The sequence below is a fragment of the Pelobates fuscus genome, chromosome 4, assembly GCF_036172605.1.
Source record: "Pelobates fuscus isolate aPelFus1 chromosome 4, aPelFus1.pri, whole genome shotgun sequence".
Taxonomy (NCBI): domain Eukaryota; kingdom Metazoa; phylum Chordata; class Amphibia; order Anura; family Pelobatidae; genus Pelobates; species Pelobates fuscus.
Genome location: NC_086320.1, coordinates 172852035 through 172870606, shown reverse-complemented (window position 1 = coordinate 172870606; position 18572 = coordinate 172852035). Strand labels below are relative to the sequence as shown.

The 18572-nt window shown below is 39.0% G+C and overlaps 1 protein-coding gene across 3 annotated transcripts in view; it reads left to right on the top strand.

Moving 5' to 3' along the window:
- The window catches only part of EXOC2 (exocyst complex component 2), a 269142-nt gene that overhangs the window by 78552 nt on the left and 172018 nt on the right, over positions 1 to 18572 (top strand). For all 3 annotated transcript variants that reach the window (XR_010090747.1, XM_063451784.1, XM_063451783.1), the window contains one exon: positions 1167 to 1291. Coding sequence is in view for 2 of the 3 variants with exons in the window: in XM_063451784.1 (XP_063307854.1) it covers positions 1167 to 1291 (125 nt within the window). In the remaining variant the exon portion in view is untranslated. The remainder of the gene's footprint in view (positions 1 to 1166; positions 1292 to 18572) is intronic.

Sequence of the window (18572 nt, the reverse complement as noted above, 5' to 3'; positions counted from 1 at the left end):
TCAAAACTGTCCTGGGTCTGATGGAACAATCTAAATTCGGAACTTCTGTGCCATTTTCACAGATTTTTCTTTTTTCTGTAATCTGTCTAATGGGAATGCTCTCTAAAATACCCCACCATGTATTGGAAAATGTGGACAATCCAAGTGCACTTCAGCAGAGCTCCACAGTTTGGCATCCCTAGTCATGCAGTGAGTCAACCTGCTGGGTAGGATGCCCTATTTCTGGTTTCACCTTTTCTTACCTACTAAGGCAGAAGCCAAATCTTGACTTGGGGAAGGAGTGGCGCAAATGTGAGGACATCTGCAAATTGTTATTTCCATATTGCTTTGAGCTTAGTGTTAATTAAACATACCATGTCTGTACATATTGCAACTCTGAGCTGTTGGAAACCGTTACTAACTACACTTTTTACATTGAATATTTTTACAAGCTATGTTAGACACACATTTAAAATAATATATAAAACACCAATAGCTACAAATACAAAAACTCAAATAGTGTAACACAGTAATATTAAAAGTCTAAATGGGAATTTGGTAAGTATTCTCACAAACAAATATTGAAAGAAGGCAATGTTATCATACACCATGAATATCGTCACTCTTCTTAGGCTCCCAAGTAGCAGCATCACATATGAAAGAAGATAAAAATGGGACACATAGAGTAGATCTTTACATATAAAATCCCTCTATGAATTCATTTGCACTCACAGAATTAAAAATAAGTAACAGCTTATCATCAATCACCAATTGAGGCTCCCATCAAAAGGATGTCCAGAAGGTGAAGTATCGTGAGAAGCAGCATACAATATCTAAAAACATATGAAACAATATCATTAACCAAAACATAGAATAAAATTAATATAAGTTCGCCTTACGTGTTTCGTCCATACTCTGGACTTCTTCAAATTCTGTGTAGCTCCGATCTGTGTGTAAAATAAAATGTCAAGTCTCGGTTTAAATCACCCTGTTCATATGTGAAATAATGTTTTATTGACATGAATGTTACCATTGTATTTTTCCTACAAGCTATAAAATGGATCTTTTTATATTAAGAAAAAATATACTTAAGAATTTTAATATTCTATTTTCAGGACAGTAAATCTGTTAGATTCTCAGCTCATGTTTTTGTAATAGTATTATTTTATCGTTCTTATTTGTTCCAGCTTTGAGCAGCTCAAAATAGCAGCTACCAATTTGCGTAAGCAGGCAAGCAAGAAAAATGAGGGAAATGTTGCTTACGTGAAGGGAGGCCTAAGTACATTCTTTGAGGCTCAGGATGCACTGGCAGGTAAAAACTACTTTTTGCAATGCTACGTACAACATTTGTGCTTATTTAAAGGGGTCTTTTTTTATTAAATTATTGCATGTTAATCTTTGAGTTGTTTTCCAATAAAAAAGCTCAATGTAGCTGTCTGTCTGATGGGAGGTTACACCTGCAATCTTGCTCTGGTAACCTGTGCCATTTAAAAGATCCAATATATATTATTTTTTTTAAATCTTTATTTTTGATGTGCCATAAGCAAATAAAAAAAAAAAAACCTGTTCATTACACACATCAGTGAAAATTACAATTTGTTACAATATGCAAGAATCATGTCACAGAATCTCGTATTACACAACTAGGCACTTTTTATATCTAGAAATTTTACATGTGTGTGCCCCTAGGCGGTTTTGAGAGCCAGTCGTGCGTGTAGGTACAGTCGGTGGGACATGTAGGCTCTCGCCTAGGGCTAGATGGGGTAATAGTGATGTAATCCATAGTGGGTCCTGATATCGATGCCGTGTATTTGAGTAGACATTGGCTGTCATCTGAAGAGTAAAGTAGTGAGTCACCACTCATGGGTCAGGTGAGTCAAATTTTGGTTACTGTTAGGGGAGTAGGGTATGTAGAAGCTAAAAGTAGGGTTGCGCTCAGTTTGGCTGTTCGCCTTAAGTCATTGCGCGTGTGGGGCTAACGCCACTATAAGCAATCTCGTAAATATTGTGGGCGGTGGGTGTCTGGGTGAACCTAGTAGAACATTAGGTGAACCAAGTTGTCCATTTGAGTACCGGTTACCGTACATTAGTAAACTAGTAAAAACATAGAAAAAGAATAACTGAAGAGTTAGTATGGCCGTTGATCAGGCTGGGATAGGAGACTTCTCCGCCCCGACCTGTCAGGTGGCTTGTGGGTTCTGTCATCCGGCTCTTGGAACGAATGGCTCGATGGTTGCCAGGTCCCATGTCGGGGTGTTTGTTGACGTATCTTGGTGGCCAAATGTAGATAGCCAGCCTAAGGCACACCTTTACAATAATCATGCTGTCTAATCAGCATCTTGATATGCCACACCTGTGAGGTGGATGGATTATCTCGGCAAAGGCGAAGAGCTCACTAACACAGATTTAGACAGATTTGTGAACAATATTTGAGAGAAATAGGCCTTTTGTGTACATAGAAAAAGTCTTAGATCTTTGAATTCAGCTCATGAAAAATGGGGGCAAAAATAAAAGGGTTGCTTTTTTAATTTTGTTCAGTGCATATCCAGATTGTGCCTTGAATAGAAGGTCTAGAGCTGAAGTATAAACTGTAGGGAGAAGGGATGGATAATAAAAAAAAAAAATTCCTCTAGTCATGCTTCCGCACGCCATCTCAATGTCATCAAAGGCTGAAGATTTTCCGGTTGGTGACGATCTTTAACCGGGGTGGGACGGAGATTTATCAGTCTGAGCTTGGACTATTGCAGTTGTCTTTCACTATCTAGCAATTCATAATCTTACCACCACACAAGTTGGAAAGGTAAGCTTATTAGTGCATCTAAAAAGAAGCTGGGTCTTGGCAGTTGTATTTTATCGTCACCCATGGATCCAAGTAATGCTGAAACTGTAATTACCAACTAATTTTTTAAAAATTGTCTCACAAAGGGTTTCACATACCTATATCACCACCAAGTGTGTAAGTAAGTTCCCTTCTCCCAATAAACTGTGAAGCATGTAGAGAAGCTGTTCCTGATAAGCCAAGCCAATTGTTTGGGATGATGGTACAATCTTGCAGGGCTTTGAAGCAGTAATCCATTGTCTCGGTGTCTAGGATGCTAGGTCTATAATACTTTCTCATTTATCCCGTTCTTCTGGATCCAGCACCTTACCCAAATGACTGCTTAACCGTTTTGTTACTGTTATCTGGTGGGAATATAGTAAAGATATCAGATATTTGCTAAAAGTGTATTAGAGACTAGGGCAGGGCCGTACAAATTTTCCTAGAAGATAGGCAAATTTGTTATTTTTATTTTTACATGCACAGTGTAATGATGGTTACTAGCAAGTCTCATGAAATGTAAGTCTACACCAGATGTAAATTGTAGCCTCCCATGAGGCTTAGACAACCATCATGACAAATGATCCCTACACTAACTGTAGTTGGAAATATAACTTATAAATATACATTCCATTCTATGTGATAGAGAAGGCTAGAGGCACATATTTACAAATACAGGTGATTCAAACTGCTGAAGCTGTGTAGCATTTTTGTCCTCTGTGAAGATTCCACTTTATGAACATTACCATGCTCATCTTGTGTGTGAACTGAGGTTCCATATTTCCTGAATGAGCATTCAGTAGTGATAATTGGGGCTCACGTACAGAACAATAAAATGAAAAGCTAGATATATTAATAACCAGACATTGTTGTTCACGGTATCATCCAGTGCTATCTGACAGATTGGCGTATGGAACATCAAATGGAATAAAGCAGTTTATTTTTTTTCTGTTACAGAAGTGGCCCATTAATTTGAAAGGGTAACTACAGCGTTTAACTATTGATAGTTTTTTAACCCCTTAAGGACCAAACTTCTGGAATAAAAGGGAATCATGACATGTCACACATGTCATGTGTCCTTAAGGGGTTAAAGTATTTAACACTCCTAATTGATTTATCTTTTATGTCCGAGCAAGTGCTTCTAATAGAGGAGCATTGCCTAACTCCATGAAACCGCCAATCAGCTTCTTCACATAAAAAAAAACATTGAACCTCTGTGACTAGTATTGAACAGTAGACCACACGTGGTCTGATCGTTCACAAGTGGCAAGTTGAACTGACTGACAGCTCATCTCACTGCTCAGTCCCACCCACCTCTTCATTTTTCATCCAATTACTCCAAAGGCAGCAACTAACAGCCATCTCTGCTAAAGGAGGGGAAGAAGGAAACAAACACATGGGTGGGCAGGGGGGTGAACAAGGGGACGGAATCACATTGAAGGAGGGTGGTTTAAAAGAATACAATGGCTGTCACTGTTGGGGATGGAGGAAGGGAATATTTTAATTTTAAAACAGACACTGGTAGAGGGAGGGAGGCAGGGTAAATCGAGGCGCATTTAGGAGCAGCGCACACACAGTCCAAAGGCTTTGCTTGCAGGCACACTCAAGAATCAGACTACGGTATGTTGTTTTGCACAGAATTGGCATGTGGCAGTCCTGTACAGAGGTACGACCTGCCGGTGGTGTAACTAGGCACTTGTAGAAAGGTGCAAATATCTCTGGGTGTGCAGTGTTTCAAACAGATTCTTTCCTCCATGACATATCATCAGCATTGGACTAACTCTTTAAGAGTGACAGGGAGACACATTTACGGTGCAACACCCATCTCTGGGACTTTCCCAAAGGTGCTATTCAGAACTAGTGGTTTTTGCTACATGATGTTGCTGTAGTGTGGAATCTCACCCAGCTAATTGTAATATAAATATAAACGTTGTGGAGAATTCCTAGTCTACTGTGGCATTTAAGAATATTTTTTTGCTTCTTTTTAAAAGGTGTTCAGAGATTTCAGAAATAAAACAATGTGCATAGAACCTCTATTTGTAGAAAATAAGTTTTCTTTTAGTTCAGGAAGACAGAAACAGGTCACAGAGTTTGTGTATTATAGTAAAATAAGTCTGATTGTGCTATACAGCCTTTTGAGGTCACAGAGTTTGTTTTATAGCAAAGCAAGCAAACAGGTCAAAGAGTTTGTGTTTTATTGCAAAAACAGTCTGCTTGTGCCATACAGCCTTTTGAGCCTGTATTATTTATTATGAAAACTCTGTTGTGTTCCTTACATATAAACAGTATACTCAGTGATATGATTCACTAGTACAGTATTATATTACTAGCATTGATATAGTGTCGACATCACATTCTGCATCACTTTATAAATGTAGAAAATCGATTTTTGACAATTAAGTGACATATAAAAACGAACAGAGATAAGAGGAGTAGGCGGCCTATGAAGTCACAAATAAAGTTCCATGTATCTGTAAAGGAACACTATGGTGTCAGAATACAAATGTGTACTCCTGACACTATAGTTATAAAAACAGATTTTAGGTCCCCAGCCTCCCTTATTGAACTTTTTTCCAGTGGTTCACCGTACTGGAAGGACATACAATATAGAGATTAAAGGATCACTATAGGGTCAGGAACACAAACCTGTATTCCTGACCCTAGAGTGTTAAAACCACCATCTAGTCCCCCTGGGCCCCTCATGCCTCCATAAATATAGCAAACTCTTACTGTATTCAAGTCTGAAGCTGTAAGTCTGCATGCTCTTTGCCTCAGAAAAACAGGCAGTCTGCTGACATCATCAGAAGTGGTAGTCTGATGCAATCACAATGCTTCCCCATAGGATTGGCTGAGACTGACAAGGAGGCAGATCAGGGGCAGAGCCAGCAGAATTCAAACACAGCCCTGGCCAATCATCATCTCCTCATAGAGATGGATTGAATCAAAAAATCTCTATGAAGTTCAGTGTCTGCATGAAGAGGGAGGAGATACTGAATGTTTGGATGCATTTTAGGCAGCCATGACCCAGGAAGGATCTCTAACAGCCATCTAAAGAGTGGCCAGTGACGCTATCACTAGGTTGTAATGTAAACACTGCATTTTCTCTGAAAAGACAGTGTTTACAGCAAAAAGTCTGGAGGTAATGATTCTACTCACCAGAACAAATTCAATAAGCTGTAGTTGTTCTGGTGACTATAGTGTCCCTTTAAGGAACAGCTCACATACAAAAAGTACTTGGAGAATGTGCTGATATATCACTTCATCCCAGTGCTATACTGGTTTCGCTGTGACTGGCTCCTTCACGCTCCCTCTCTGGATTCAAATTTGACGATCTTAGCCAATCCAATGCTATCCCATAGGAAACTGGGGGTCAGTTGTGCAACCGTGACAAAACACAGCACTGCGCCAATCAGCATCATAGAGATGCATTGAATAAATAAATCTCCATGGGGAGCATTAAGTGTCTCCATGCAGACGCTGACCCAGGACCCAGGAAGCACCAATAGTGGCTGTCTGACGAGACAGCAGTGTAAACACGGCCTTTTCTTAAAAAAGCTGTGTTTACATTAAAAAGCCTGCAAGGAAAGGCTGTCTAAATTGTTCTGGTGACTGTCATACTTGATAACAACCTTTTATTGAGCTAGTGCATCTTAGATACATATTTCATACTTTATACTTTTAATACGGTAGACCAGGAGATATTCTGATGCCCATTTTAATTTGACAGGATGATATGCAGCACATTTGGAAAAGCTTTAATTCATACCCTTTCTAATTAATTAACGATTTTCATGTCTGTCGTTTTTGCACGTGAACCTCCAGCCTTGTTTCTCAGGCAGATGTGTATACTCCAGCATTCAATATACTGCAGTAGTTTCCTGCAAAGGACACCTAACCCACACACATACTAAACTACTGCGCATTTACTCTCCGCTACTGTTAAATGTTTTATTAAGCTTGTTAATACTTAAAAAAAAATGTGCACACACTCATGCCATTGTTAAACCTGTATGACTAAATATGTACGCTGTTGTGGCGTTTGCGAATGACATGTACCTACCTGCACATCAAAAATAAAGAATTCATATGCAGTGCCAGTTTCACAAATACTGCTAACTATAGCGCTCAATCTCTCTACTTGACACCACTTACGAGTGACAATTTAGCCCCGTTGAGTAGAAATTCACCCCTGGAACTTGTACTATGGCTTTCAGTAGCTAGGTACTTTTAAAGGCCTGGCTAATAGCACAGGACTAAAAAGTTTAAACCCTGCTAACTACATATAGCTAGTAACGTAAAAGGGTATACTGTAGGGACTATAACAGCTTCATCTCCTTTAAGTGGTTGTCATTTCTGCAGTCCCCTGGCGCATAGGCGTCCACATTTGTGGTAATTGGTAAATCTTTAACTTTTAGGGACTACATCCCCCTACTCTGATTTCATACATGAAGTCCTGAATTATTTTCTACAATCCTGAAGGTAATGATTATCAGCTAGTTAAGTCCAGGTTTTTTTTTTAGCAGAGCCTGTCCGTCCACTGGTATCCCCCTATTCCTTACTTGATATGTAGGCTTTCTTCCTCCCATCCTTCACTTACTTGATCTGTAGGCTGTCTCCCCATCCCTCATTTATCTGATCTTATGCTGCTTCCACCCCCCCCCCCCCCCCCCTCCAATCCTTCACTTACCTGATCTTTAGGCAGTCTCTGCAGTCTGGGAGCTGCTGGCTGCACTGTCTATAGCTGCTCCCATAGACATAGAATACCTAGAGGCTGCATTGCGTGCTGAGCGGCGAGGAATTTGGGTGCCATTTTGGACCTGTCGCCACTCTACTGAAGCTATTGAAGAACCTTCAGAAAGTCCATCTCACAAAAGGTAAGTGAAGGACTTGGGGCATTTATAGTCCTTAATATCCCTACCCCTAGTCATTAATACCCCTACCCCTAGTCCTTAATACCCCTACAGTGTTAATACCCCTACCCCTACAGTGTTAATACACCTACCCCAGCACACATAGTCCTTAATACCCCTACCCCTACACACACAGTGTTAATACACATAGTGTGCTGGGGTAGGGGTATTAACACTGTGTGTGCTGGGGTAGGGGTATTAACACTGTAGGGGTAGGGGTATTAAGGACTATAAGTGCCCCAAGTCCTTCACTTACCTTTTGTGAGATGGACTTTCCAAGGGTTCTTCAATAGCTTCAGTAGAGCGGCGACCGGTCCAAAATGGCACCCGCATTCCTCGACGCTCAGCACACAATGCCATAGACGTGCGGCTTCTATGTATTCTATGTCTATGGCTGCCCTCCCCAGAAGAGAGAAGCAGGGATAAGATATAGCTTCCTATCCCTGCCTCTCTCCCCACACAGTGCCATCTACTGGATGGCGCCGGTATTGCAGTGTATTCTCAATCTCAAATAAAATACAGGCACAAGCTGAAAAATCCAGGGGGGGGGGGGGGGGGGCAAGTGCCCCCTTCTGCAGATGCCCATGCCCTGGAGCCATGCTTCCATTCAGTGTTAATGCCCACTATGCTGCTCGGGCTTATAAGGAAGCATTAGCTTGAGCAGCAGTTGGTGATTGGGATTGGCTCAGCTGACAACTTTCAACCTATCACAGTACCCTTTCAGGTATAAATTGGTATGGCTAGAAGGAAGTGTGTAAGCTCACCCGAGGGTGTGGGTTTATGGGAATCCATTCAGTGTTAAACTGCTTGAAAATGATTTAACATGGCATGGAGGGTCAGTACAGGGGACTCCTGTCACATTAACCAATTCAATGAGATGAAATTGTTTTAGTGCTTTTAGTGTGTCTGTAATATATATTAAAACTAGGCAACATTTGCTCCATGCATATTTACTTCACTGAAGCAAAACTACATTTCTACATTTTATGTTTTTTTTGTTTTTTATTGTTTCTTTGTTTCAATTATGTTAATCTCAGTGTATCAACATTCCTGTATTGATGCCACATAGTGAAATAATCCTTTGGTATGCATGTGAAATGATGGTTAAATTACTAGCTGTGTCTTAGGTCTTCCTGTGAAAGTCATATGAAAAAGGTCATTGTCAAACTGACAGCCTAGCTTACAGGCAAGGAGACATGGTATATCAGATAAGGCAATGCTATTTGCCTGGAAATTAAACCAGCACTCTACATAGGTGACCAACTTGACCTTTTACTTTTTGTAAACACATCTGAATTCCAGGAGACACATTGCTTCTTCAGTACAAGCTGATTGCAGCCAAGATAAAGTCATAGTTTATTTTCTGTTTGATTGCCACAACAGACTCACTCACGTTTCTGATATTGAACAAAAATGTTATGTTGGATAATGCAACCAAAGTGCCAGACTAGTGCCCATGTCAACAATTGTAGTGTAGTGGGGCACGGTGGTATATTTTTTATTTTCACATGCATTTATTTATTTATTTTGTGGAATATAATGAAGAATATTCTGGTCTTACTCTATTCTGAATCAATTTAGAATAGGCAAGGAACTGACTACAAATGTAATGACAAATAGACTGGGTTGCACGTTAAATCTCTCTGGAACCGTAGAACTGGCAGCTCCAAAAGCCTAGCAGAACAAGTAGATGGATGAACCAGTATCAAATCAGATTGCAAAGGCAAATTACCTAGGACATTACTTGCAATTTCAAGGAATTCTCAATGATGTATTGTTCCTTGGTTCGGCCCACATTTAAATACTTCATAATACTAACACGTAAGGTAGCCTGGGGATCTAGGTGCCTCTGCTTTATAGAGAACTGAACATAATAAACTCCTTACCAGCTGTGGATTGGATGCTCGTCCAGTCAGAATGCTAGAGTGAATGCTGCCTCACATCTCTAGCTTAGTGTATTTCATGTTTTTTATTGTCTTGTTCAATGCTAACAGTGTTATAATTTGTCTCTACACCTTTTATTTTATTTGAGGGATCCAGTTGTAGGTCCCCTATGTTTTTTATTGTGTGTGTATTTGGAATCTCAAAAATAGTTTTCTCAAAATAGTTTTTGCTCACTTGTGCCATTACAGAGTGAACCTATTCCAAGGCATATCAGACTGATCACACCACAATACGAAATATAGGCAACGCTCCAGGTACTTATTGAAGGCTCACTAGAGGGCCGAAACGTCGCACTTTTATGGGTTGTTCTTCCCTCCAATAAATACACCTTCAGTACCTGGAGTGTGGCTTGTATTTCCTATTACCTTGTATTGTTGGACGGATTGGCAGTGTCTATCTAATGCAGAGCATCTCTGAGGCTGTGGGCCGGAGTAAGAAGCAGAACCAGAGTGCAGGGGACTTCATGTCTGTGATCCCACCATAATGGCAGCCCAGAACTAATATGCTGGCAAGTTCTCTCTGCACAAGAGATTTAGCAACCCTGGTCACCTCGTCAGAGAGGTGTAGCTGATATCCCTCTCTCTCTATATAGTCTCAAGGCACTGACAATACTCATTATTTGGTCCACTGACCAGCAATAAACAGATTTGGATATAGTCACATACACATCACACCCCTAAAAGTACCTTAACATGCCTTGGATAAATATCATACATGCATATACAAGAACTTGTATGTAGGATTAAGTGCACCGGGGGCAATGCCTTTGAAACAGCAGAAGCTAGGTGGGTATTTTCTTTTTAGCACTGCAGCCACCTATAAAGATCCACAAGTAGCAAATTAACAACCTTGAATCAGATATAAAAACTTATCATACATCTAATTGTTTTGCTGCCAGATTAATATATGTGCTTCTTTGACACAAGAATGTGCAGAATGTTATATTGTCTTCTTTCTTATGAAGGAATTCTGTTTTTGTTCTGGAGAAACTAAACGTTTTATTGAAATGTCTAGCTTAATACTTCAAATAATGGACTATGTAGACCAACTTATGCACTTTTTCTACGATACACATTATTTACATGAGATTGCTTATCTTTAGCAATATATAAAAATTTATGTGGTAGTATTGGAAATACTGCAGTCTTTTTAATGTAACAATTAATACTTTTTATAATTTTTGGGCAGGCAGACGCGCTGTATGTTTTATTTCCTTTTACAGATTGGAGTAGAATATTTCTGTGAGCTTTCAATTTCATAAGAATCAACAGTCAGTCATCTATTATCGGTGTTCTTCCATAACCAGTGGTATTGCTTTGCGGGAACGCTTTAATTGACTGCCACATTAGTGCCATATGCTGTGTGTGATCTATTTATTTTTATGGCAGTTCCTCTCAAATTAATTAAACCATGAACATCAGTAGGATTATGTAATTGCTTGTTTGACAGTTGAGATGTCGGATATAGCTGAAATTTCTCTGGGGATTGAACAGGAACCTCTGAAAATGGCAATTTAATGATTTTACTATTAAAGTGGATCTGGATTTACTCTTACTTCCAGAAAAAAAAAAACAGCCAAAATAGTTTCAATAAAGGTTTCTTTCTTTCATTCCGAGATTCTTTGCAGGTAAATCAAGTACAGTGAGAGGCTGTCTCATGGTTGGCTATTCTGTGAGCAATATGCCACATGAAATAACATGTTTTGCTTCTCCACTTTTTGCCAAATATAGTAATGGAGTAGAGGGTCCATTTGTCTGAAGGTTGAGTAGACACACCATGTTTTGCTTTCCAGAACTGGCCAAGTCTTAAGAGCAAGTTTGCCATTTTCCATAAAATCATTGTACATCTCTATGTTTTATAAGTTTTCTCTCCTGTCATTTAGGAGCAGCTGTCAAACTGAAATAGGTATGTCGCTTGACTTTGGTATACCATTAGGTCTCCATGCTTTTGTTTTAAATCTTGCATAATGTATGTGCATAAAATATCTCACTGTTTATTTAAGTGCCAGAGAGACAGGACCTGAATCCCATATCTTATCAGAAATGAAACACATGGGATGCTTTTGCCATTGTTATTTAAGTGTGGCTATATTGAGTAATCCTGTCCAAAATTAAAATCATAATAACCTGCTCACATTTTATCATGTAGGACAGGCTGTTTCAGAAAACCGTTTCTTTGTCTTATTCAATGCAAATGAATAGTGAAGGACTGGAAACAAGGCATGAATTTTGTAGCTCTTTTAGATCTTAGATGTACTGTTTACATTGTGGAGTCCAGGAGTTATTTTGCCTTCAGCAATTCCGATTCATATAGCATATCAAATATATTATTCTTCTATAAAATCACTGCTGTGTAGAATATACTTTATAGATTTATTTTCCTTTAGTAGTTTATGTTGCAAGCTAGTTGTATGCTTAGGAATAGGATGACTGATTATAAGTTTGGTTAATTAGGCATGAAAAGCATCACTGTTGAAGAACTTGCCTACTGGTGCGCAAGGGTTTTGTCTGATGAACAAATGTTTGCAATTATTTATTGTTGATGGGCAGTTGGTGTAGTTGTTTATGTGCAGTAAATGTCATGCCACCAATTGATGTGCGTGATGATGTGACAAACATAATATTTAGTAAAAAAAAAGTAAGTTAAACATTGTTCAAGCACACCTGAACATATAAGCAGATAAGCCTCATCATGCCTGTGTTCCTTTAGAAAATGTAACTGATGCTTCATAAGCCACTTAAGACATTTTACTAATTCATGAGATGTCTAGGTTTGTAATTTTACCAGATTTCTGGAGATGAATCTTATGGCAATGACAAATCACAAAGAATGCCAATAAATTGATGCATTATTCATAAAACAATATTTTATTTAAATCTAGTTTGGAAACTTTATAGACTTTCTAGAAAGAAATAGTTTATCTGCCCTCCCCCACCCCACACCCGCCCTTCAATTGTGGTCATTACTTTATTCATCTCTTACTAAATGTGCATTATTTAAATATTTTTTATAAATTCAGGAGTTGCTCTACTTTTGCTTACCTAACATTTTGGCAGCAGAAATCTGGAGCTTTAATGCAACCCAATTATGTAATTACAATTTGAAAAAGTATCTTATAAATGGAAAAACACCGCGTACAGTGGAATGTATGTTTTACCTTGAGGTCAGTATTAAAGATCCACCTTATCCACCTGCAACCTTATAATAAAAGTAATTTCAGAACTTGACCACACTTAAAGTCGTGTGAAACGCTCTAATTTTCAACTAAAATGTTTTTATGAGGCGAACTTACATGGTAGCACAGATAGGTTGGACAGAAAGGCTTTGTTTATTGAAGATGGTCATGGGTGATCTAAAGTGCTAAATTTTATTTGAACAACTAATAACAGCTATGTGTTGCAGAATTATTAGATGTAGTATTTTTTTCAAATACTTTTCTTCTTCCCTAAGGAAGCATTATGGGCCAAATAATGCACTTTAGCATTCCTCTATAATCTAAAGATATGGGCTGATGAAATCTTTTGGGCTGCGGCTAGCTGGGTCAGAGACGTGTGTGTACTTAGTAAATTATGCTCCAAGCACCATAACACCTGCTTGTATGCGTTACAGTGTGAGGAGCCCCAGGAGTGTTGCCAGGACATATGCACACACCTTGACACATACACACATCTTGACACACAGATACACACACTGGCATACACACACACACACTCAGGTACACACAGTGACACATACCTTAACACACCGATACACACACAGATACGCACACTGGCACACAAATACACACACTCACACAGATACACACATTGGCACACATATACACACACTGGCATGCACACAGACAGACTGGCACACACCCAGATATACACACACTGGCGCACACACACAGAAATATACAATCTGAAACACAGATACACATACTGATGCACAGGTATACACACAGTGGTACACACACTGGCACACACATGAGAACATATAAACAAACAGATCATATTTTTAGATTTGCAGCCAACCTCCTACCTTTTATCAGCAGTAGGGTGACTTTTTTGGGTTGCTGCTGGCTGAGACTGATGTAGGTCTGCAGCCTCCCCCTCCCATATGGCGTTCTGTTTTAAGCTGATTAGTGATGCCCTAAGTAAATTGGCCTCTTGATTGGCTCCCTGTAAGGAGAATATACCCCTACACGCAGGATCCAGCCAAACAGAAGACAGCACAGAGGAGAGATACGTCTACCGGACCTTAGAGTGGCCGGACTCGACGTAATAGGAGAAGTACAGAGTCAGGAACGATCCGAGGTCAAGGGCACAAAGAGACAGCGTAAACGAGAACTAGCCGGGGACTGGTACACAGGAATCAGCAAGCCGGCAAACAGTACAGACAAGGATAAAGCGAAAACGAAGTCAGAATACAAAGCCAAGGTCAAATACGGAGGAACACAACTGAACACAACAAGCACTAAAGGGAACTGTAGCAGAAACCACGATAGGGCAAGGAACTAAGGGAAAAGGGTAAGTATAAATAGGTTCAAAACTAATGTGATTGGCTCCTGTCACTTCCACACCCCCAAAAGGTAAGTGTATGGGGTGTGTGGGATGTCAGGGGCCAATGGGAGCCTTTTGGCAATTTAGGCTCCCACTGTCTCTTTAAGAGCGCGCCCGAGACTCGCAGCGCGCTCTTAGATTCAGGCGGGACATGTGACCGCATCTCGTGTTCACTGCTCGCCTTCCTGCCTGAAGCGTCGGATGAGCCGTGCGCGGCTCGTGCAGCCGCAGGACCGCGCGCGGCTTGAAGAGAGGACCGCGGCCGGCCCCTGGGAAAGGTGAGTAACGCTACACTCCCATACTGTGCGGCTCCCGGTGCAGCTGCACTGGCAGTAGTCCTGCCACTGTTTCCACTCCCTTTTTGTATAGCTAATACTAAACACTCAAAATCTAGTTTCATGTTGATTTTCAAGACAAATAGAGGAGATCGTACTTACTGTGCAGTGTGGTTAAGTAGGCCACAAGATGTTCCTACAAAGCATACCCCCTAACCTGTGAAAGAAGGAAAGAAGAGGGGAATCTTCGATTTAGCATATGGTGAAAAAATAGTTAGCAATCTGTGTAGCTGCTAATAGCTTATCAGCTTCCTTTCATCTTATATGATAAGTGAAACTGGGGCTGAGGTTCAACTACATATCTAATAAACCCCTGTTGGTTACAGTGCTGTCTTGCTGTCCTTCTTTTTACAACCATTGGTAGGATTTCATAATGTCACCCTCATCTATTGTGTGCTGATGGTAATCCCATTCAAGGGTTTGCCTGCTATGGAACCTCCTCCTTATCTTTATGAGCTGCCTGCTGTTGTCTCAGACATTCTCTTAGCAATTAATCTTTGGGAGCCATTTATGTGTTTGCATGTGGCGTTGCTACGGGTACCTGCAGAATGCAGTATTTAGTCTGAAACACAATGTCTGTTTATTTGCATATGAAGCTGGGAATTCTAGGATAGTTTCTCTGAATGTATGTGCCTCAGGGAGCCTTCCCAAAGTGCAGGTAATTCACAACAGTAATTTATCTATCTAGCTCAGGGGCAGTCAACCTTTTAATACCTACCAATATAGGCACAGACACATCCTAAAAATAGAAATAAAAAACCATAGAGTAATATAGTTTACAAAAATACAAAAATAAATAAACATATATAGTTGGTCCAACTCACATGGTTCTGAGTCACTTAAAAAGCTGACTCAGACTAAAGGTGTAAGCAGAGATAGATCCTTGGTATACTGGACTCCTGCGTAGTCAGATTAGATCTTGTTCATATCAACAGAGATTTCCTTCCCCAAGAATCCAGGATGCAGGAACAGGGTAAAAACACTCTTTATTTGAACATAAATAAAACAAATAAATAAAAGGTCCATGTAACTTACCACTCAACGCATTTTGGCTCAATGCCTTCTTGAAAAGTGGTGATCTTGTGTCTCTCTGCGCTTGTTTATAAATGGAAACTTTTGGCGCCATCTCCGGTAATTTGCCATCTCTCCTTCCGCTTTCGTCATCCCGTTGCGTCCGACAACCATTTCTGGCATCCTTACGTCATGACGCTATTGCGGTAGTATGAAACCGGACGTTCCTTAAACGCCATCTTTGTGAAGTCTGTTTGATAGGGCAAATGCCCATTCCTTATACAATCATTAGTCCCTTATATTACAATGCCATATACTAAGGAAGAGGATATTTGCTTACACAAAACATGTGTAAGGGAGGAAAAAGAAATGGATTAGTGAGATAAAAAACATTTATATGCTTTATAAAAATGGACAAAATATAAAACATTTTAAATTCATCAAGTGTAAAATTTCCTGAATTAAAAGGAATTAAAATAAAACTGTAAATATATATCTTCTCTATACAGGGGAGTTTAGGAAAAAAACAAAAAACTCACCTTTTTTCTCCCCATGGGATAAAGTGCAGGCAATAAAGGAAAAGAAGAAAAACAGGATAAAAACCAATAAAAAGAGAACATATAAAGCTTGAGGTTAATTAAATACATGAGTTGATCTCAAAGTTGGCATTCAGGCCGTGAGGTAGTAATGTATGCATATAGAAGAACCATCTCATTTCCATTTTATTGAGAAGACCTTCAATATCTCTTCCTCTCCAATGGGTTTTAACCCCTTCTCTCCCCACAAAATCCAAGCCACTAACACTGCCATTGTGTACTTCCAAAAAATGTTTAGGTAAACTGTGGAGATTAAACTTGCGGTTAATATTATAAATGTGCTCCCTAATTCGAGTTTTAAGAGCCCGTGATGTCCTTTGAATATATTGAAACCCGCAGGGGCAAGTTAACAGATATATAATGTTTTTTGAATTACATGTTAAAAATTATTTAATCTTAAAAAAAATGTTGTGTTCTAAAAGAGGTAAATTCTGTATCTTTTCTGCTCTTTGTATCCCTCAAAGCACATCCTTTGCATGACCTGCAATAATGGAAACCATTCTCCCTCTTAAGCATAGATACATCTTGAGTAGTTTTACCCAGAAAACTATTAGTTAAAACTTGTTTACAACTCTTGGCCCCACTAAAAATAATTTTTGGTCTCTCCCCTAAAAATTTTTAATGTCATCTTCCTGTCCTAAAATATGCCAATTATTCTGTATTATTTTGCGTAATTGATTGCTGTCAGAACTATAATTAAAAATTAAAGGTATTATATTGTCTTTTTCTTCAAGTTTTTCTTTATATTTAAAAATATTTTCCCTTGGTTCTTTTTCAATTTGGTCACATATCATTTGTAAAGAATGACGGTTATAACCTTTTTCTACGAACTGTTCTATTAAAATCTTGGTCTGGCATTGGTACTGTTCAATTTCCGTGCAGTTTCGTCTTACCCTCAGGAACTGACCCTTGGGAATATTGGCTAACCAAGGTTTAAAATGGCAACTTTTAAGATCTATAAAACTATTTACATCTACTTTATGAAAAAAAAAAGTTTTGCTTTTTAAAACGATTATTTTCGAAAACAATACATAAATCTAAAAAGTTAACCATTTGAGAACTGTTCTCTTATGTAAATTTTATATTCCAGTCATTTTGGTTCAAATTAGTTAAAAAGTTTAAAAGCGATCTTTCTGTCCCTTTTCAAATGATAAAAATATCGTCTATATAGCGTTTATAGAGGACCAGATTTGCCCCAATATTTTCTCTAGAAAAGACTTTAAGTTGTTCCCAATGTGCCATGAATAAATTTGCATAGCTAGGGGCAAATCTGGTCCCCATTGCCGTGCCTTTAGTCTGTAGGTAAAATTTGTTCTCGAACCAAAAACAAATTGTTTAAAAGGATTATTTTAAGACCTTCAATTAAAAAGTCAATCTGTGATACATTAAAATTGGCGTCCATGTTTAAAAAATGTCTAACAGCCTCACACCCTTTTTTATGGTGAATAATGGTGTAGAGGTTGCTAACATCACAGGTGAGTCAAATAGAAAGGGATCCCTGAGCTCGGTATAATGGGGAGGGGAAGCAAAAATCTAACCCTCGACAAGAACCGACACAGGGTGTGCCCATTGGAGAAAGTAGATACCTCCAAAGCAAGGTACAAAGAATTATCCAAAAGTTGAAAATAATAAACTTTATTTAAGATAACATTAAAATATACTGTGGTGAAAAAACAAACAAACAAAGTGCTACCAAAGTGAAAAAAGTACTAGAAAAATATAAACGTAAAAATGGGTCCTATTAATGTCTGCCTAATAAGTCTCAAATATAGCAGACATCTCTGATATAGGATGAAATCTCCAATAGACAGTGTGGGGTAGTCATAGTAAGAATTGAATAGACATAATATGACTGTCAAGGAGTAAAATTAGTGGGATAGGCAAAAATAGCATAGATGGACTGAATAGTCATATCCAAGAATTGCTAACAGGTAGAGTGAGTAACAAACGGGGGGAATACGTCCTGTAATATCTAGGGGTAGTAATCAGAGCCACTATTACAGAGAAAAAACAGAATGAGTATAGTTGAATTCCCCCTTGTGGCCTGGATGTAAACTATACCCCAGAACGGCAAATAAATATTAGGAGAGCAGTAAAGCTGTATAAACTGCCTTGCCCCATTAATAGTAATAAATTACAATGATGGCTCAAATCGCAGTGCAATACATAGTGGTATAGAAATAGGGGGTTTATGTAGGTACTAAATAGGTACTATGTAAACTCCCCTCTAATAAATCTAGACCACTTGGTATTAGTATTTGCTAAGGTATAAGCGATTTAGATGCTAATGACAAACATGTATCGAAACCCATAAACAGGAACGGATACCGTATCCCCCTAAAAGCTAGAGTCGCCTAACAGCATCTGACTGATATCATTTTTTAAAGTAGATATGAAAGTATACATAAGTTGCTAAATCTAGTCTCAATAGAAGCTGC